Source organism: Neovison vison, chromosome X, assembly GCF_020171115.1.
Source record: "Neovison vison isolate M4711 chromosome X, ASM_NN_V1, whole genome shotgun sequence".
Taxonomy (NCBI): Eukaryota; Metazoa; Chordata; class Mammalia; order Carnivora; family Mustelidae; genus Neogale; species Neogale vison.
Window position 1 is genome coordinate 104,436,205 of NC_058105.1, and position 21,784 is coordinate 104,457,988.

Sequence of the window (21,784 nt, forward strand, 5' to 3'; positions counted from 1 at the left end):
CTATTCTATACCAGTGCTGTCAAATGGAATATATAACACAAGCCATGTATATAATTTTAAATGTTCTGGTAGCTATGCTAACATGTAAAAATAAACAGGTGAAAGTAATTTTAATAATATATTTTCTTTAACTCAGTGTATCTAAAATGGTATCATTTTGACATTTCAATCCGTATAAAAATATAGAAATGTTTTGTACAAAGTCTTTGATATTCACTTTGTATTTTACATGTATTCTCAATCTCTGTTCCAAATAGCCACCTTCCTGGGGCTCAGTAGCCCCATGCAGCTAGTGGCAAGCATGTTGCCCAAAGCGGTTCAGGGCTCATCAAGGCTAAAGTAACTTACAAGATATAATAACAATTTTTTTAAATTTGTTCTTCTGGCTTTTATGTTGGTTCATCATTTTCATTTTTTAGGTTCTTTGTTCCATTTTCTCTTGCTTTTTCTGAATCATATAACTTCTGAGAAACTAAATGGAAAGATTTTAGGGTTAAATGATAATATAGATAATTCAGTCTTGCTAGACAGTTGTCGCTTGTGATACTGAGGTCCCAGTTTCAGTTGGCTAACCTTGCAAGCTTGAGCTAGCTGGTCCCGGGGGGAATGGCCCTGCCAAATCTGGTATTTGCAAATACTAGCCACAGAAATTTCCTCAACAACAGTTCAGGAGGGTGATAAGATTTTTTTTTTTTAATTTCCTGTGAAGGTTGCTGTCCTCATATATTTTCAAAGTTACCCGAAGAGTTTGCCCAGGAGGCAGGAGTTCATGGATGCTGAGTTTAAATGTTTTTCTCTTACATTGAACCCTGGGCACTTCCCTCAGCCACCCACCCCTTAAAGCAGCCCTGGGAGACAGGAAGGGAAAAGACTCAGAAGGAAAGGAGACTTGAGTCAGCAACTCCATGGTCCTCCAGAACAGGGTCGGCAAACCCTGTGAAGGCACAGATGTTCATTACGTTAGGCTTTGCAGGCCATACGGTTTTGCCTGTGACTGCTCTGGGCTGCCTTGCTAGTGTAAGGCCAGAGGTAATATATAAAGAATGAGAGCAGAAGGGTTCCAGTATGATTTTATACATGGACATGGATTTGAATTTCGCATGATTTCCATGTGTCATGTGTCTTTTGAACTGTTATTTAAAAATGTAAAAAAAAAAAAGTCATTCTTAGCTCTCAGACCCTATAAAAACAAGTGGCAGCTGGATTTGATTCATGAGCCAGACTTTGCTGCCCCCCTGGCCTAGACTTGTTCAAATGGGCTGATAGCAACAATACTGGCAGAAAAATAAGTAGTTTGGGCCTTGAGTTCTGCTCAGATTTTTTTGTTTTTTGTTTTTCGTTTTTCTCCAAAGAAATCCAATTTGTCTTCTTTTTCAAATTTCTGTCTGTGCCCCTCTTCTCTTCTGGCTAGCTGGAAGAGAGCTACACACCCTTGGGTTTTATTCCCTTTCTTCATTATGTCCGCAGAGCTAGTAAAGCTTCATCTTAACATACACTAAAGACACATACTCTCCTTTTTGTGTTCAAAACAAACACCCCCCAAACATCCCTATTTCCAGGAATAACCATTTTGTATCATATTAGATTCTTATTTATCAGTAAGATTAAAACTCCTGGGGACTTCGATTTTCTTCATAGGCATATTTCATTTTATGGATAATGCAATATGCATTTACTTCATGGTATGAAGAAGAATAATGCCTCCATTAACAAACAGAGACTATTGCACAGAGAATATATAGATGTGAGTTATGCAGATTACGCCATTTGTTACAAAAATATTTTTTAATCTTGATATTTTTAAACACAATAAAATGATTCATTCAGAGGAAGGGAAAGAAATAGAAGTCTTTTTTCAATGTGGTGATTTTCTTTCTTTTAGAGGATGAGTGTTAGAAAAACAACAAACTTTCTACCAGAAACTGTTGAGATTAAAAGCAGCAATTCATTGTCATGTCCTCAAAACTGTCACATTTGTTTATGTACTTGAGCACTCCTGGATTTTTTTCTAAAATATTTTATTCTACTTTAAAAAGAAATCACAAGGATTGTTAAGGCTTTTAGGTACATCAGTCCTCCAGCAAGCACTGTAGTATGGCTTCTAGCGCTGTCCAAGATAACCCTTTGCAGTGATGGATATGTTCTCTGCCTGTGCTGACCAAGAAATTGTGTCTTTTGAGCATTGGAAAGATAATGACTACAACTGAGGACCTGATTTTTAAAGATTGTATTTAATTTTTTTTTTTTTAAGATTTTTTTATTTATTTTATTTGAGAGAGAGAGAGTGTGAGAGAGAGCATGAGTGAGGAGAAGGTCAGAGAGTGAAGCAGACTCCCCATGGAGCTGGGAGCCTGATGTGGGACTCGATCCCGGTACTCCAGGATCACGCCCTGAGCCGAAGGCAGTCGTCCAACCAACTGCGCCACCCAGGCGTCCCAAGATTGTATTTAATTTTAAGTAATTTAAGTTTAAAGTTATGTTTAAATTTTTATATTGTTTCTAATGGAATTTCTAAAATTGAGGATATGTGATCATACAGTGTGTTTTTCACCATTTTTCTCTAGTAATTATATTCTGAAATATCATGATTTGTATGTTAACACAGGAGAACACTCTGGTTTTTAAAACTTCTGTTATTAAAATAGCTAATCTGGGGGCAGCTGGCTGGCTTAGTTGGTTAAGCCTCTGATTCTTGATTTTGACTCACATCCTGATCCCCAAGTGGTGAGATCGAGTTCCACACTGGGCTCTGTGCTGGGTGTAGAGCTTGCTTAGTATTCTCTCACTCCTTCTCCTCTGCCCCTCCCCAAACCCCCTCTTTCTCTTTCTCTCCCTATAAAATAAAATAAGCTAAAATTATAAATAAAATAGATACTTTTTCCTAACAGCTCAAGGATGATCTTAATAAATATCAAGCTATTATAATTTGTTATGGCTCTTGTTGCTTGGGTAGATTTACACAGATCCTGGCTTAGTTTTCGTTGATCAAACAAAACACACACACACACACACACACACACACACACAAAATAAAAAACCAGTGTTTCCTAACCATCCAGAGCACCTTTATGTACATCAGCCAGACTGCCACTCTGGTCCCTTCAGCAAATAAGAGCAAAGACTGCTGACAAGAGAGTGTGAGAATAAAGTAGTTCTTTCCTTGTTCTGGAATGAGTATGAGATGGGAGTGAAGGAGGGAGAAAAATGTGGGGTTAATTTTTACCAACACATTTTGTGGTATGTGTTGTATAAATGATGTGTTAACTTCTTCGTATGTTTTAATATCCTCAGTTTAAACAGTATGTGATCAAAATCACATTATGTAGTAAAGAGTATGTGAGTAGGTAGATAATCAGGTGGGTGTAAATCCCTATCAAATCCATTTTAGAAGATAAATGATAGCTATTGAAGTTTGGGCAAATCAATTTCACCAATTCACTTTACTTCTCTAATGCCTCTGGGAGCCATTACAGAGCTGGTTACCTAATGTTAGGGTAGGGTAAGTTTAAATCAAGGTGAAGAGTCAAAAAACATTTTTTTCCAAGAACTATTATGTGTATTATTAAGGATTATTTTACTACAGAGTTATTTGCTTATTTGTAAACTGAGAAATTAATGAAGGAAAATACTGTTCATGAACACCAAGGTTTATTTAAAAGCCAATATGGGTTTAGTGTGGTAATAAGGGCCCAGTTCTCTAAGGATGGCAAACCTATTTATTGTACATCAAATTTTACTGACTTTGAAATCTCCCTAGGAATGTTCATTTACTTCATCATGTATTATGTGTTTCAGATCTTTAGCAACAATAACAAAATCCAAGTGTGCTAATGAAGTGGTTATGCAATGAAACTAATACACACCATGTTCTGGCACAGGAGATTATACTCTTACATTCAGGTAGAACTGAAAACAATATAGAAAATACAGATCTTGAAACACTATACTTAATAACCACATGGTTTGTTGTTTGTTTGTTTGTTTGTTTGTTTAATTTGACAGACAGAGATCACAAGTAGGCAGAGAGGCAGGCAGAGAGAGAGGAGGGAGCAGGCTAAGCCACCCAGGTGCCCCAATAACCACATGTTTTTAAAGAAAATCCAGGGGGGCCAGGGTGGCTCAGTGGGTTAAAGCCTCTGCCTTCAGCTCAGGTCGTGATCCCAGAGTCCTGGGATGAGCCCCACATCGGGCTCTTTGCTCAGCGGGGAGCCTGCTTCCTCCTATCTCTCTCTCTCTCTCTGCCTGCCCCTCCCCCTACTTGAGATCTCTGTCTATCAAATAAATAAATAAAATCTTTAAAAAAAAAAAAAAGAAAAGAAAATCCACTTATGTTTCAAGGGAAATCCCAATAGCTATGCCATTGGAGGGTGATTGTCCTGAAAATAAATTATAATTGGTCAGTTCAAAATTGTACATGGATTTATAATTTTTAAATGCCTGATGGCATATAACCATAATGTATTATTCACTTTAATATTCATTATTATTTTATTAAATTTCCAGAGGGAGAGAAAATAAATGACCTCCTAGTGAGAAATACTTTACCATGAGACCAGTTGTAAAAAATAATTGAAAATTATGGCAGAAAATATATCATTCCTAAGTTCTGGTTCCCCAGTAGTTTTAATTTATTGAGGTAGAAAAGTATGCAAGATGAAATGAGGTCCCCAAATGTTTCATAACAGATGCATTTTATCCAGAAGACGATAATGGTCTGCTTGAATTATTCAATTAGTATTACTAAATTTTAGAAGGTTTTTAAGAATTATTCTGGTTGGTGGCAAGGCAGTATTTGTTTAAGATGCATTCAGAGTGCACTGTCATTTAGTTGTCATTCAAGGTATGGTGGGGTTGTTGACAGTGAAGGTTTATACTTAGCCATACAACGAGCAACTTGAATCAATTAAAAAACAGTACATTTGTGGATAATATATAGGGCAGTGGTTGGGAGAAAAATAGTTACTAAGTGACTATTCATTGAATCAATTGCACAGGCAATGTTTCTGCCAGTGCTGTAATTAATACATATCTCATCTCTTCTCCAGCTCCAGAATCTATGACATCAACATAACTGACAACAATAACAACAGAAATATGTCAAGAAATGAGTCTTCTACCTGTGTTTCTTAGTCTTCTTGACTGACTAGATTCTACCCTTTCATACTCAGGTGTACTCAGATCATATTTCACCAGCCTAGCTGCCAGGCAAGACCTGTTCTTGCTGCTCTAGTGATCCTGGGCATTCACACACTGACTAAAGCAGGAAGCAGAAGTATAAATGCAACATATATGAGAATATAAGCCCTCTGAAAAGAGTACTGCCTTTAATCCTCAGCTTTACCGTCTGTCTTCTTTGTTCTATTAGAAAATGATTGGCGTGTGTGATTGTTCATTTAACAAGTGCTATACCACCTAGGAGAAAGTGTATACAAAGATGAAGCATTCAATCATAGTTATATCTGTATCATGTGTGTGGTGTGCTAGTACTTCTGGGTGTGTGTGTTTTCAAGCTTTCAGGGAAACGTAAGGGAAGAAGATTCAAGTGGAAGGAGACTAGTAAAATAAAGAAAAAAGCAGTACCTGACAGGCCCTGATGAAGTAGCACAGATAATACCTGCTACAGAGTTTATTAGAAAGAATAATTATTTCCATCCGGAGGGATTAGGCAATCTTCTCTGAAAAGATGGCACTTTCATTACCCAAAACATGAAGAATGGAAAAGGTTTTATATGTGTCAATTAGGAAAAGAGATATTTTACTGAGGAAAAAGAAGACATTTTAATGGTAGAGTGGACAATGACAGAGGAAAAGAAGGCAGTCAGGGGGCATGCCCAGAATAGTGAGATCACCATTTTACCAAAATGGAGTTTTGTTATTAGAAAGATGTGAATAGTAAGGTCAGATGAGGTCAGATTGTTGAGGGGCATTCTTTTTTTTTTTTTTTTTTCAAAAGCAGGCCTAAGAATTGGGAGACAATTGGGAATCAGTCATACGATGTAAGCATGAGAATAAAATGAGGGGCAATTTTGGAAGTTGAATTTAGTAGTTGCAAGGACAATAAGACTTCATCATCCCACATACTTTCAAAGTTAGGAAGAAATTGTGTAAGATCCAATAAGTAACTGAGGAAATTTATTCCAAGAACTGCTGTGAAAGAAAGTAGACATTCTTTTGTGTTCTTTTCAGTATGTTTTCTCAAAGTCCTGTGGCTAAAAGGAGTGGAAGGCAAATTAGTACAGTGGATAAGTGCACATATTTCTGAGCTTGACTTCTTGGGTTCAAAGGCTAGCTGGGTTATCACTTACTGTCTGTGTAAACTTGGGCAAATCACTTAGCTTCCCTTTGTCAATTTTTCACCTGTAAAATAAAGATAATAATAGTACCTACATCATAGTGTTGTTACAATTAGATGTTGCTATGTGTTAAAAAACAAAACAAAACAAAACAAAACAAAAAAGCAGACTACTGCTTGGAGCATTGCAAGGACTACAACAAACCATCTATTTCTACAAGATAAGTATGTATGTATACCTAGATTTAAGACAGCCATTTTCTGATTTAAAGTAGTTCATGTTCATTGCAGACAAATTAATAATGCAAGTGGCTTAGTGGCTCAGTTGGTTAAATGTCTGCCTTCGGCTCAGATCATGATCCCAGGGTTCTGGGATAAAGACCCACCTTGGGCTCCCTGCTCAGTGGAGAGCCTGTTTCTCCTCTCCCCTTCGCCATGCTTGTGTTCTCTCTCCCTCTCTCTCTTTCTGTCAAATAAATAAATAAAATCTTTAAAATAAAAAAAATGCAACTGAGAAAATATGACCTATTACCCAGAAATTAAAACTTCTAATTAAAACCACGTATGTTTTCCCTATTACTAAATATACATGTATGTCACTTATTATACATCCACAGAGTATTTAACTGGATGGAAGTTCCCTGACTTTTAACTCATACCTTATTGGTGAGTGTGGAAGCAATTTCAGATGTTTCCCATCTGTAAGTGAGGCTGTGGCAAATATTCTTGTGATTTAACATGTGTACGCATCATTGTTGCCTTATGATAAAATATGAAAAGTTGAATTTCTGGTCTAAGTGTGAGAATATGCTTATATTTGAATATATATATTGCAAAACTCTACCTAATCCACTCCCAGCCCTAACCTTCCCAGAGGAATAGTCCACCTTACTCTCTAGCATTTTTTGAGAGGGCCTGAATGCTTGCACTATTGCTATTACATGATACCGCTGTACTGTAATACAAGAAGTTTAAGAAAAAAAAAAAATCTTCGCCAAATCAATAGGTACAACCTTACACCTCACTGTTTGAGTTTGATTTCTGTGGTTTCTAGTGAAGTTAAACAGTCCTAATCGACTTGTAGGTCAGTTATAGTTCTTTCATAAATTCTCCGTTTGCAATCCTTGTTGATTTTTTTTTTCTGTTGAGTATTTGTCTTTTTCCTATTGATCTGTGAGAGTGGTTTTGTCTTGAGTGTCTGTCAAGGCATTTAAGGCAGATTGCCTTCAGTTTTTATTTTTCTTTTGTTTGTTTGGTTTTTTAATGTAAGGAAGCTTTAGATTGTTATGAATATAAAGCAGTCACTTTATGGTTTTAAAATGAAAATTACAACTTTTACATCAAAATTGTAAGAATATTTACCCATATTTTCATTACTTGTATGGCTTTATTTTTTTACATCAAAATTTCATTCACCTGGTATTTAGTTTGAAATTGTATGAGATAGAAATTTTTAAATTGAGCAAAAATTCAATCAAGTATCATCCATATTTTTAAGTATGAAAGGTTCAGAATTTAGCATTTATCATTAAATTCTTTGTAAATAATGCTAATTTATCATGAAAATTGCTAGGCATTTAAATTTACAATTCTCTCTTACCATTTTTATTTATTATAACAACTTATTTTGTCTATGTCTCTATTTTATTTTTCATTTAAATTTGAGTTAGTTACTGTATAGTGTAGTCTTGCTTTCAGGAGTAGAATTTAGTGATTCATCACTTAGATGCAACCTCCAGTGCTCATCCCAGCAAAAGCCCTCCTTAATGCCAATCACCCATTTAGCGTATCCCCCCTCCCACCTCCCCTCCAGCAGCCCTTAGTTTGTCCTCCATAGTTAAGAGTATTCTATGGTTTGCTTTCCTCTCTTTTTTATTTTGTTTTATTTTATTTTATTTTATTTTTCCTTTTTTCCCCTATGTTCATCTGTTTTGTTTCTTAAATTCCACATATGAGTGAAATCATATATTTATCTTTTTCTGACTTATTTCACTTAGCATACCCTCTACCTCCATTTACATCATTGCAAGTAACGCAATTTCGTTCATTTTGATGACTGAGTAATATTCCATTGTATATATATCACCTTTTCTTTATCCATTCATCAGTTGATGGATGTTTGGGCTCTCTGCATGCTTTGGCTATTGTTGATAATGCTGCTATCAACACTGGGGTACATGTGCACCTTTGAATCAACATTTTTGTGTCCTTTGGATAAATACCCAGTAGTGCAATTGCTGGGTCATAGCATAGCTCTATTTTTCACTTTTTGAGAAACCGCCATACTGTTTTCCAGAGTGGCTGCACCAGTTTGTATTCCAACCTACAGTATAGGAGGGTTCCCCTTTCTCAACACCCTTGCCAACAACTGTTGTTTCCTGAGTTGTTAATTTTAGCCATTCTGACTGGTGTGAGGTAGTATCTCATTGTGATTTTGATTTGTATTTCCCTGATGACTAATGATGTTGAGCATCTTGTCATGTGTCTGTTGGCCATTTGGTTGTCTTCTTTGGAGAGATGCCTATTCACATCTTCTGCCCATTTCTTAACTGAATTATTTTTTTCTTGGGTGCTGAGTTTGTTAAGTTCTTTATAGATTTTGAATACTAACCCTTTTTCTGATATGTCGTTTACAAATATTTTCTCCCATCCCATCAGTTGTCTTTTAGTTTTATTGATTATTTCCTTCTCTGTGCAAAAGTTTTTATCATGATGGGGTCCCAGTAGTTCACTTTTGCTTTTGTTTCCCTTGCCTCCATAATGTGTCTAGTAAGAAATTGCTGCAGCTGAGTTTGAAGAGGTTGCTGACTATTTTCTCCTCTAGGATTTTGATGGTTTCCTGTATAACATTTATGTCTTTCATCCATTTTGAATTTATTTTTGTATATGGTATAAGAAAGTAGTCCGGTTTAAGTCTTCTGCATGTCACTGTCCAGGTTTCCCAAGGCCATTTGTTGAAGAGACTGTCTTTTTTTACACTGGATATACTTTTTGACTTTGTCAGAGATTGGCTGACCATACAGTTGCAGGTCCATTTCTGGGTTCTTTATTCTGTTCCATTGATCTATGTGTCTAATTTTGTGCCTATCTATGTCTCTGTTTTAAAATGGATGAAAAATCTACCAAATGTAGAAGATACTACAATTGCATGAAGATCATTTAATCATGGGTTTGGGTTACTCATCCAAAAATTTATTCAGTAAGCATCCTAATTTACCTTGTAATCCTTATATAATAGTCTTGAATTAACAAATGTCAAATAGGACTTTTTTGTTTTTGGTATGTTTATATACATGAATTTCACTTATATTGGTTATATTAAAGTTTACTTTTAAATGCATATATCTCATTAATAGTAATAAGCAATATGGATATAGATTATTCTGATAAATATCAAAAGCTTTTGAAAAGTATGAATTTCAATACTCCATTTTTTCAAATAATATATTAGATTTTGAAAGATTAGAGAAAGTATGTTTTGGCAGGTAGGAGAAAAGGAAAGTTAAAATTTGGAGTCAGGAAAAAACAGATGTTTAATGCTATATTTTTGTGACTTACTATTAACTTTAGGAATATTATTTATAGTTGTGAACCTTAATTTCCTCCTTTGTCAGTTGTAGGGAAAATAAATATATTTCATAGGATTATGGATGAGATTAAAGGAGCTAAAATAAATAAAAGCTGTCGTATCATACCTAAAGCATATTGAAAATCTAAGTCAAAATGGTAATTTTATTGTAGCAGATATTTTAGAGGGATAGCCAGCCACCCAAGCAGTATTACCCATTTCTTTATTTTTATTTAACATTTAAAACATAAAAAATGTTTGTAGTAGTCTGTATAGTAACCTTATAAAATGCAAAAATATATCAACAATTACATAAAAATTATCTTTAATTGGTAACACCTCCAAAAAAATATGGTTAATAGTTTTATGTATTTCCAATCATTTAAGATACAGATAAAAAGATAGATGATGGATACTGATATGCCAAATATATACAGAAAATCAAAGACCTAATTTATGTGTGTTGTATAACTTTTACCAATTAACATATCATGAATATTTTCAAAATAGAATGTTTTTCATAGTGTGTACTTTAAAGGATGCAAAATATCCAATTACTTGGATGTAATTTGTCCCATTTGAGGGATTTTGTTTCAGTTTTTCACTAGTATAAATGAGAGAATTGGGTATTCTCATCACATGTCTCTGTGTATATCTCTGATAGTCCCCTAGGAAAATTCACAGAAGTAAGATTTTGCAGTCGAATGGAATGAGTAATTTTTTTTTCTCCTTTCAAGTTTTTATTTAAATTCTGGTTAGCTAACATACAGTGTAATATTAATTTCAGGTGTAGAATTTCATGATACATCACTTACATACAATGCCAGACACCCACTACCCATTTAGCCCATCCCCCCCACCCACCTCCTGTCCAGTAACCCTCAGATTGTTCTCTAGAGTTAAGTGCATCTTTTCTGGTTTGCCCCTCTTCCTTTTTCCCTATGTTCATCTGTTTTGTTTCTTAGATTCCACATATGAATGAAATCATATTTGTCTTTCTCTGACTCATTTCACTTAGCATAATACACTCTAGCTTCACCCACATCATTGCAAATGGTAAAATTTCATTCTTTTTTTATGGCTGAGTAATGTTCCATTGTATGTCTATATCACGTCTTTATCCATCACTTGATGAACATTTGGGCTCTTTCCATAATTTGGCTATTGTTGGTAATTGTGCTATAAACATCGGCGAGCATGTATCCCTTCAAATCAGTATTTTCATATCCTTTGGGTAAATACATAGTAGTGTGGAGAAAGGGGAACCCTCTTACACTGTTGGTGGGAATTCAAACTTGTATAGTCACTCAGGAGAACAGTATGGAATTTCCTCAAAAAGTTAAAAATAGAACTACCCTAGGATCCAACAGTTGCAGTAGCACTAGAAATTGATGGATTTTTTTTTTTTTAAGTTAGCGTACCATGCTACTAACACCCAGATCAGGAATTAGAACATCACCCTAGGAGCTTCCATCATGCTCCTGCCCAGTCATTTACCCTTTCCCAACCAGCCCCTCACCAAGGACCAGCTTGCTTCTGACTTCAAACACTTGTAGGGTATATGTATTTCTAGATCATCTACTCCCTACTTAACTGAAGTAGTACCATTGTCAAAATTAAGTAAGTACATATAGTCTGTTCTCACAGCAGGACCACACAGAATTAAATATATTAAATAATGATATCTGGTAGTAAACATTCTTAAACTTGGTTGTTCTTCAAGATTGCATTAGATATTCTTGGCCTTTGGTATTTGCATATATATCTTAAAATTGGTGTGTCACTGCCTATTAAAAACTAGCTGTTGTAATTTTAATAGAACTTGCACTGAATTTTTAGATTATTTGAAGAGAGTTGATATCTTTACAATATAGAATCTTCCAGTTGGTTTCTCCCAATAGAGGAACAAGGTATACTCCTTTATTTTTTTTTACTCTTTCCTTACTCTCTTAGGCATATTGGTAGTTTTTAGGGTAGACATCTTGCTCTTTTGTATGAATTATCAAATTACTCCCTACAAATGTAAGAATTAATCTTCCAGCAAACATTATAAGATTGCTTATTTTCTAGAACTTTGATTAAGTACCTTTGACAAAAACCAATACAATAGGCAAATGATAGATTATTATTGCTGTTTTAATTTGCATTTCACCGATTACTTAGTTGTTGGACTTTTGTTTATTGGCTCTTTGCATTTTTTGTCAAATTCCTGTTTATATTCTTTATCAAGTTTTCAATAGATTCTATATCTCATTTCATTTATTGAAAAATCTTTTTAATATGAAAAATTATAACCTATATGATAGATGCTGCAAGTAGTCCCAGCTGTCATTTGTTTTTAATTCTGCTGATTGGCCTTAATTTTGAATGTGCAGTACAAATATTATACTTAGTAGTTTATTCACATTATTTTCTGTTTCTAAAAGGCTTCCTCACACCAACATTTTATTCTAGTTGTGTTATTAATTTTTTTATACTTAACACTTTAATTTTTCTAGAATATTTTTGGTATAAGATATGAAGTAAGTGTTTGATATCTGTTTATTTCTAAAACAGACACCTCTGTTTATCTTATTATTAAAATTTCTACACATTTGAATTTAAAATTCAGAAATTGAAAAAAGGGAAGCTAATCTTGTGTGAAATTAGGGCAAGAATTGGTTAGATACTAAATTGACACATGAGGGAACTGAACGTGTTTCATATTTTTGCTTTTACCACAGGGAATATGTCATATGAAGAGCATGGTTCCATAATACCTAAAAAGGTTTTGGGAAAAGGATGCATTTTACTATTAAACTGTGTCCATATTTTGATAAGAATATGAAGTAGTAAGTGTAATAGTAAATAATTTTAAGACACATAAAAACTGACACAGGACCTACTCGTATTAGATATCATAAAGTAATCATGTTATCTTTCTCCATGAACTACATAGAAGCCATCAGTTTCTGAAGATCCTTTTGAAGGTATGGGGAATCAAAAAACTAGAGGTCAGAAGGTTTCAAATGATACCCTACCATTAGCTAAGTGATATTGTCTTAGAAAAATAATCACGATTTGGGACTGGTGGCTTTAGATGTGTTACATCCTACTAATAAAGATTTGTTATTAAAATATATATTCTCAACCATTACTTTTGGTAGGAAGAAAAGTTGGTAGTTTTCCTTTCTAAATTAATTTATTTCTCTGTGAAGGTAATACATTTTATTTTGCAAAAATTTAAAACTGTAGTGAAAATCTTTTGCCCCATCCACCATCTGCCATAAAATCACTAAGCATTGATTTTACTTGCATAAATACATCTACAAGATAAATTCCTAAGAGCAAAATTCTGGGTATAAGGTTATGTGCATTTTGTCTATCCCACTGGCCATATGTAATCATTTATTCTCCATAACTCTGGCAGCCTAGTGTGTTCAGACTTGGATTTTTGTTGGATCAAATTTTCAGATCTCTCATTACAACAAAGTTTAGCTTCTTTATGTTTGTTTAAAATCAATTTATGTTTTCTTTGTTGTGGATTGTCCTTAACTTTTTTTAAATTTATTTTTTATTTATTTTCAGCATAACAGTATTCATCATTTTTGCACCACACCCAGTGCTCCATGCAATCCGTGCCCTCTATAATACCCACCACCTGGTACCCCGACCTCCCACCCCCCACCCCTTCAAAACCATCAGATTGTTTTTCAGAGTCCATAGTCTCTCATGGTTTACCTCCTCTTCCAATTTCCCCCAACTCCCTTCTCCTCTCTAACTCCCCATGTCCTCCATGCTATTTGTTATGCTCCACAAATAAGTGAAACCATATGATAATTAACTCTCTCTGCTTGACTTATTTCACTCAGCATAATCTCTTCCAGTCCCATCCATGTTACTACAAAAGTTGGGTATTCATCCTTTCTGATGGAGGCATAATACTCCATAGTGTATATGGACCACATCTTCCATTCGTCCATTGAAGGGCATCTTGGTTCTTTCCAAAGTTTGGTGACCGTGGCCATTGCTGCTATAAACATTGGGGTACAGATGGCTCTTCTTTTCACTTCATCTGTATCTTTGGGGTAAATACCCAGGAGTGCAATTGCACAGGGTCATAGGGAAGCTCTATTTTTAATTTCTTGAGGAATCTCCACACTGTTCTCCAAAGTGGCTGCACCAGCTTGCATTCCCACCAACAGTGTAAGAGGGTTCCCCTTTCTCCACATCCCCTCCAACACATGTTGTTTCCTGTCTTGCTAATTTTGGCCATTCTAACTGGTGTTAGGTGGTATCTCAATGTGGTTTTAATTTGAATCTCCCTGATGGCTAGTGATGATGAACATATTTTCATGTGTCTGATAGCCATTTGTGTGTCTTCATTGGAGAAGTGTCTGTTCATATCTTCTGCCCATTTTTTGATATGATTGTCTGTTTTGTGTGTGTTGAGTTTGAGGAGTTCTTTATAGATCCTGGATATTGGATTGTCCTTAACTTTTGTCCAGCTTTTCCTCTGGCTTAGTGGTCTTTTAAAAATTAATTTTCAGTAGCTTTCTTATGTCTTAGGAAAATTAGTCCCTTACCTGAGATGTCACAAATATCTTTTTTCACTATTTGTCATCTGTCCTTTGACTTTGCTTTTAGGGGATTTTTTTTTCCATTCACATGTTTCTCATTTTTATATAGTCCAATCAACTAATATCTTTGTTGGCTAATTAAAGCTATTTCACTTGAGGATAAAATGACGTTCTTTATGTTAACTACTCTGGACATGGTTTGCTTCTTAAACTGAAAAAAATTAATCTTAAATTTTGAAATTGTTCATCTTTCATTCACCAGATATTTACTGAAAGCCTGGCATGTGTAGGAACCCAGTTCATCCAGAAATCAAAGCTCAGTAAGGGAGGTCAGTGTAAATAACAAAGAGTATAAGGCAAATGCTATGATGGTGGAGAGCACAAGGTCTGTGAGGATATACCCAATGCAGACGTCATAACTAATCTGAAAACTATTTGTCCCCCACAATGTCATTATGAGCTATCATTTAATTTTTTCACATATTAGTCAAATCTCACCCATTGAACTGTGTGCTATCTGGAATTGTTGTTCCTCTAGCACCAGAAAAGGATGGGTTGGAAGTGTGAGAAGGAAACTTAACAATCTCGGTTGAAAGTTACCTGGAATTCTGGGTTGATATGTGAACCCTATTGGTGATAGGTATAAATGAATTCATAGCTCAGTTTTAGAGATTTTAAGAAAACATGATGGCTGTTATTTCTATTAACTTCAGAATCTAGAGGCTCTTAGACACTGCAAGTTGAAGCTGTAAAATATTTTTTACATGTACTTGTGACTAGAAAATAATCCAATAAAAACAAATTGTTTAGTAACTTCCTTATAAATGCTAGAAAAGATAAGTAGAAAGCATTATTAGATTATATATTATAGACCTGGAATTACATTTGTGATATCAAGTCTCTCCCTCACACATGCACACATACACTCAAACACACATACACAAATACATTTTCTGTCACTGTAGATGTCATTATGGGTTAGAACTCATGAGATATAAATAGGCCTTTATCTAACACTTTGTTTACTTGACTTTTAGATCAGGATTCAAATCAAACAGAACAAGATATAGCATCACAATTCATTATCCATGAACAAGCATTGCATGTTTCCTGCGCACGTTGCTTCTTTTAATTCCTTATCCACATAGAGAAAGGCTGCCAGAGCGGAACACCAAGGTCTGTGCAGGTCAATTCAAGTAGAAGTCACAGACTCTATTTCCTTTCCATCTTTTATACCGTTTTTAGTTATCTAGACCATCGGCTTTATGCCAATTCACAGCTTCCCCAAAGCAGATACAGTTCTATACAACAAACAATGCAGGCCTAATGTTTCCCAATCATCTTAAAGTTAGCCTTCCAAGAAAACATTGTTGTGGGAGCCTAAGATCAGTCTCAGGCTGGAATACATCAGTATAGGCTGAACGTTAAATCTTGACTCATACACACACATGCATTGTACACAATGTATGCAAATGCCTTTATTGGTTTCAAAATACATATTGTTTGCATATAATCAGAACTTACATAAAATTCCTTCTCCTGTAAATTAACTGACAAGTTTTGTCCATTAATGTATCTCCTTTTCACCTCACACCTCTTGGGTGCAATTAAGGAACATAATGTTCTTCAGTTAGTTATTTCAAAAGTATCTAAAACAGATGTTCCAAAGTATGGGGCATTATTTAGGTGATGCACTAGTTACACCATATTAGTATACTTATCTTATATACTACAAGTATAAGTAACTTATAGTACACTATATTAGTATACTTATCTAGTTTACTTTTTAAATACTCTCTGTAATATTGGTGAGGGTATGGAGAAAAAGGTGCCCTTTTGCATGGTTGGTGGGAATGTAAAAAGATACAGCCACTCTGGAAAATAATATGCAGTTTCCTCAAAAAATTAAAAATAGAACTACCATACAATCCATTAAATGTGCTGCTGGGTTATTTACCCAAAAAATACAAAAGCACTAACTCAAAGGGATACATACACCCCCTATGTTTATAGCAGCATTATTTAATAGCCAAATTATGGAAGCAGCCCAAGTGTCTATCAACAGGTGAATGGTTAAGTAGATGTGGTGTGTATGTATACACACACACACACACACACACACATAAAATGCACAATGGAATATTACTCAGCCATAAAAAGGGATGAAATCTTGCCATTTACAGTAATGTGAATGGAGCTAGAGAGTATAATGCTAAGCAAGGTAAGTCAGAGAAAGACAAATATGATTTGTAGGATTTCACTCATAGGTAGAATTTAAGAAACAGAACAAGCAAGCAAAAAAAGAGAGAGAGAAACCAGGAAACAGACATTTTTTTTAAATATTTTATTTATTTATTTGACAGACAGAGATCACAAGTAGGCAGAGAGGCAGGTGCGGGGGGGGGGAAGCAGGCTCCCTGCTGAGCAGAGAGTCTGATGTGGGGCTCCATCCCAGAACCCTGGGATCATGACCCAAGCCAAAGGCAGAGGCTTTAACCCACTGAGCCACCCAGGCACCCCAGGAAACAGACTTCTAACTGTAGAAAATAAATTGATGGTTACCAGAGGGGAGGTAAACAGGGAATGGGTGAAACAGGTGATGGGGTTTGAGGCGAGCACTTGTGATGAGCACTGGGTGTGATAGGGAAGTGTAGAATCACTATATTGAACACCTGAAATTAATATAACATGGTGTGTTAACTGTACTGGAATTAAAATTTTAAAATGTTATGTATTATAACATGATCTTTTATAGTGGATGTATGTTGTAGCATTGTGTTTGTGCTATAATGTAATGTTATATTATTAGAATAGTATTAATCATATCATAAAGACTTGCCATTACAGGTTCACATTCTTTTTTTTTTAAGATTTTTATCTATTTATTTGATAGACAGAGAGAGATCACAAGTAGGCAGAAGGCAGGCAGAGAGAGAGGGGGAAGCAGGCTCCCTGCTGAGCAGAGAGCCCGATGTGGGGCTCGATCCCAGGACCCTGAGATCATGACCTGAGCTGAAGGCAGAGGCTTAAACCACTGAGCCACCCAGGCGCCCCGCAGGTTCACATTCTATACTACCATGTACCTGTTTTTGTCCTTGACAGTAGGAAAAAAAGTCTTTAATCTTGCTTATCCTATCTCCCTACTTACACTTGAGCTTAAGCAATAATCATGCAGTGACTTTATTGTCATTTACTATCATGCAGGTTATTGCTCTCAGTTATTTACAATGAATTACCTTATTTAATCCTTATAGTGACCCTGTGAAGCAGATACTGTCATCATCTGCATTCTGTAGAGAAGGCACTGGGAATTAAAGAAAACTTTGCTGAAGTGCTGGGAAAACACTAGAATTAAGATTAAAACCAAGCAGCCTAACTCTAGACTTCACAATGTTGAACACAGTATCCTACTCCTTCCCAAGGTATTCTATGTTTCTCAACCCCAATGTCATCATCCATTTATAAAATGGGGAAAAGAATAGTATCTGTATCATAGGATTGTTGGTTGGGTTAAAGAAGGCTGTAAATGTGAAACTTACTAACGATATTTGTCATATTGTAAGCCCTTAATAGAAATAGCCTATGATCATACTGGTATATTCTACTCTAATCCAAATGTCTTTTTTTTTTCCTTTTTATTCCAGTGATCTTATTTTCTTTTACTCGGTTATACTTAGAACCACAAACTATAGCCTACCTCCCCATTTTATTTTGTGCATAAAAAAATTCCCTCGCATCATTTTCCTTAAAATACAAGAAAGTTAGAAGGAAGTAAAACGACAGAATATCTGGCATCTAATATGCAATACCATTATGTTTAGTAAATGAGTGATTCAGTGGAGAATGTATTTGTTTACTTTATTGGTTGGAGTTGGGTATGCATTTGTGTGAGTGTGTGTTTTGAATTAAAAAAAAAGTCTTATTGTTTTTAAAGTATAGTATTTGGGAGAAGACTATTAATAAATCATTTGTAGTACATGAATTAAATCCTAACATGTAACCCATGTGAGTAATCCATATCGTCCTGTAAAACACCAAATTCAGTGAATTTCTATAACATTTTAAAGCAAATAATTTTAGAATATATTTATTTTTTGCTTTTTTATTTAAACCATGAGAATCTTCTCTTTTTTTTTTTCCCTTCAGGTTTCTAGAGATTTGCCCGAGAAACAAGGAGAAATTGAGGCACACATAAAAGACCTTGGACAGATAGAAGAGCAGTTAAATCACCTGCTTCTGTGGCTGTCTCCTATTCGGAATCAGTTGGAAATTTACAATCAACCAAATCAAACAGGACCATTTGACATTAAGGTAGGGACTCTTTGCTTTAAATATTATTTTCTAAAAAATGGCAGTCACTCAACTAAGTTTCTCATGCATTAACATAATCACCATTGTTGTTATAATGTTAATAATAATAATAATAAATTGACTAGCATTTATTGTTTTCTCTTACAGCACTTACTAGCAATAATGTATTCATTAAACTCTTATAACTGGAATGCCTTCAACATCTTTGCTACTATGACCCGTTTGCCATCCCTACTTTAATTGCACTCAATATATGTTTGTAGACTCCTTATCTAAAACTAAAGTTGTTTAGGACATTAGGTGCCTACCAAATACAGTATAGGCTCTTTAGTAAATATTAGAAAACCCTCTCAGGCTGTCTGCAGTTTACCTTTGTATCCTTTTATTCTGCCAATAACCTCCCTTTATATTCTAGCCACAACAAATTATGTTATGTTTAAATGTATGTGGTTTCATGTCATGTTTGTGTCTTTGATCTCTCTTCCTTAAATTACTTCTTCCTCCTTTGTTGGCATGATGAACTTTTCGATATCCTTCAAAACTCAATTCAATGTCTTTACTTTTTTAAAAGTTTTTTTGATACCCCAGGTAGAATAAAAAGCCCTCTTAGATTTCTTATATACCTCTGTGTCCATTTTCTGTAACCTTTGTACACTGACTTAAATTTTACAGACCTGAGTACATCATGACACTCTTCTTCAGATACAGACGGCTTCTTCTTACTTACCTGCCTCATTCCCCTCCTTTCTGAACACCCCCATCTTAGGGCCCAGTGTCTGATGGATACCTGTATTTTTTAATCAAAGTATAAAGGTGGTAATGAGACACCCAGAGTGGTAATGAGGTGCCACAGGTAAGCCTACTGCTCTAGACCAACATGCCAGTTGGACCCCACCATCTCCTCCTTTTAGTGTCCCTGTGGACATTGACTGTCCCTATCTTTTCTCTCTTCCCAAGAGCATATTCCAAAAACTTATCCCAACTTGATGCCCTGCTTTGCATCTCCTATGGGCCAACAACATTAAACAGCTAATCACATAAAGCAATAAAATTGAAATCTCAACCTCTTGATTAATGTAATCATGGGCAATTTCAGACTAAATAAGTAACATCTTAAGTAAAGTTTTACTTTTAGTTTACTGACCCTGATTTTTCATTTTGCTGGCTTTTCAAGGTTAACACAGCCTCATGCTTTTTATCTCCGTGTAGGTGCTGTTTTGCTGGGAGATAAGGCAAGGATAAAATAAAGTGTGAGGTTATTCTAGAGAAGAGAAAGTCCAAGAAAAACATTCAGAGGTGGTAAAAAGACTTATTTCTCAAAGAGGCAGATGAGGAATTTAAAATTGAAAGTTTTCTCAAGTGAAGATGGGCTTGAGTGAGATTAAGGAGAGAGAGAAAGAGAGAGAAAGAGAGGTTGGGAACAACTAAAATGAGTTATGTTTGCAAAGTGCACTCCACTTTCACCTTACCTCTTCCTGCCATGTATATCCACCATTCTGTTAGCAACTCCCGAGCACAGATGATACCATGTACATCACAGATAGACATCATTTTGCCACTGCAAAACCCAGGCTGCTCATCTAGTGGCATGGTCTTCCATTCAAGTTTAACAAATAAGAGCAAGTCACAGTAGGCTTTACCCAAACAAATTTTAGTTGGTTTTATGAAAGTATACAGGACAGGGAACAACACAGTTGGTACAGTGGTGACACAGCAGAGGTCTTGACACCAGACCCTGGCTTCTGATGAACCATTCACCCTGTGTTTGGGTTAGGTGTAGTCACAGGAACAAGACTGGTTGAGTGCAAAGCCATGTCATCATTCAGGGAAGCCACCAGTCCTGGAAAGCCTTCACTGTTTTTACCTTGCTAGCACAGTGCCCTCAGTGGTACTTGGGGTACAGTCTCCAGCGCAACTGCATCTCCTCGATACTCACTTTTCAGTGGTCAGTCATCTCAACAAAGACATAGTTATTTACTCCAACAAACAGTAACCTCAGCCAGATTCTCTTGGTTCTAGCATAATCTTAAGTATCTCTTGATTTAGTATTATAAAGAGGAAGGCAATAATCTCTTTGTTCCAAGTCAGAAGGAGCTTTCTGTAACTCACAGGCAAAAGCACATTCCTTTACTTTTAAATACAATCTTTAGTTAAAATGAGCTGCTTCATTCAAGTATTAAAAAATATATTCAATATTAGCTATCTCTGTACATGGAATATATTTAATAGGAAGGATAACAAAATCCTTTGATGCGAAGGGGTGTTGTTGACTGAACCCAAGTGACTTTAGTCCCAGTCTCAACCTCCCCACCCACACATAATTGTTCCCAAATATGGAAAACTTGTGTTGGCCATTTGTTTACCCATAGCCCATACATCCATGCCAAATAAGTCCCTGCAGTTTAGAGTGAAAGCTTCTCTCAGCTGTGTTAATCACTTTCCTTTATCAAAGCTATAAGTCCACACTCTCACTGCTGTGTGTACTTTTGGAGAGTCATGATATTTGCCTCCTGCTGCTTGGTCTAAATCACTAAGGGGAGAGGCAGCTGCTTTTTCCCTGGCAGTAAAATTCCTTGGCTTCAGTCCTCTGTGCATATTCTGAGATTATCATATCTGGAGTGTAGATTTCAAAAATATTCCCTTAGCCTTTTCCTTCTTTCCTGTGGCTATATCCAAGGCAATAAAGTTCATAAAATCATATATATGGTGACTTGAGACATTCTCCCTATAATTCTCAGACCCCCTAGCTTGTAATCAGGAAATAGAAACCTGTGTGATTAATAATAACTTAACTATTTCTTTATCCCTCTTTGTCTAGCTTCTATCTAAATTCACTGCCTAATAAATGATTTATTAAGATTGCTCAGAGTTCCTTTACTATAAGATACGTGATTTTAGTCTGTACAGCCTGCTATAGCTCTCTATTTAAAGAGATTAAACTTCTTCTTTTTTCAGTCAAAGAGAGATGGAAAAATGGACTTAAACTACTGAAAACCAAAAATAGTTTTTAAATACTTTTGTGGACATGACCATTTTTTAACACCGAGAAAGAAA

General features: G+C 35.5%; 1 protein-coding gene across 7 annotated transcripts in view; it reads left to right on the forward strand.

Moving 5' to 3' along the window:
• DMD (dystrophin) overlaps positions 1-21,784 on the forward strand; it is a 1,990,807-nt gene that overhangs the window by 1,235,949 nt on the left and 733,074 nt on the right. For all 7 annotated transcript variants that reach the window (XM_044235639.1, XM_044235638.1, XM_044235634.1 and 4 more), the window contains one exon: positions 18,566-18,730. In XM_044235639.1, the coding sequence (XP_044091574.1) occupies positions 18,566-18,730 (165 nt within the window). The remainder of the gene's footprint in view (positions 1-18,565; positions 18,731-21,784) is intronic.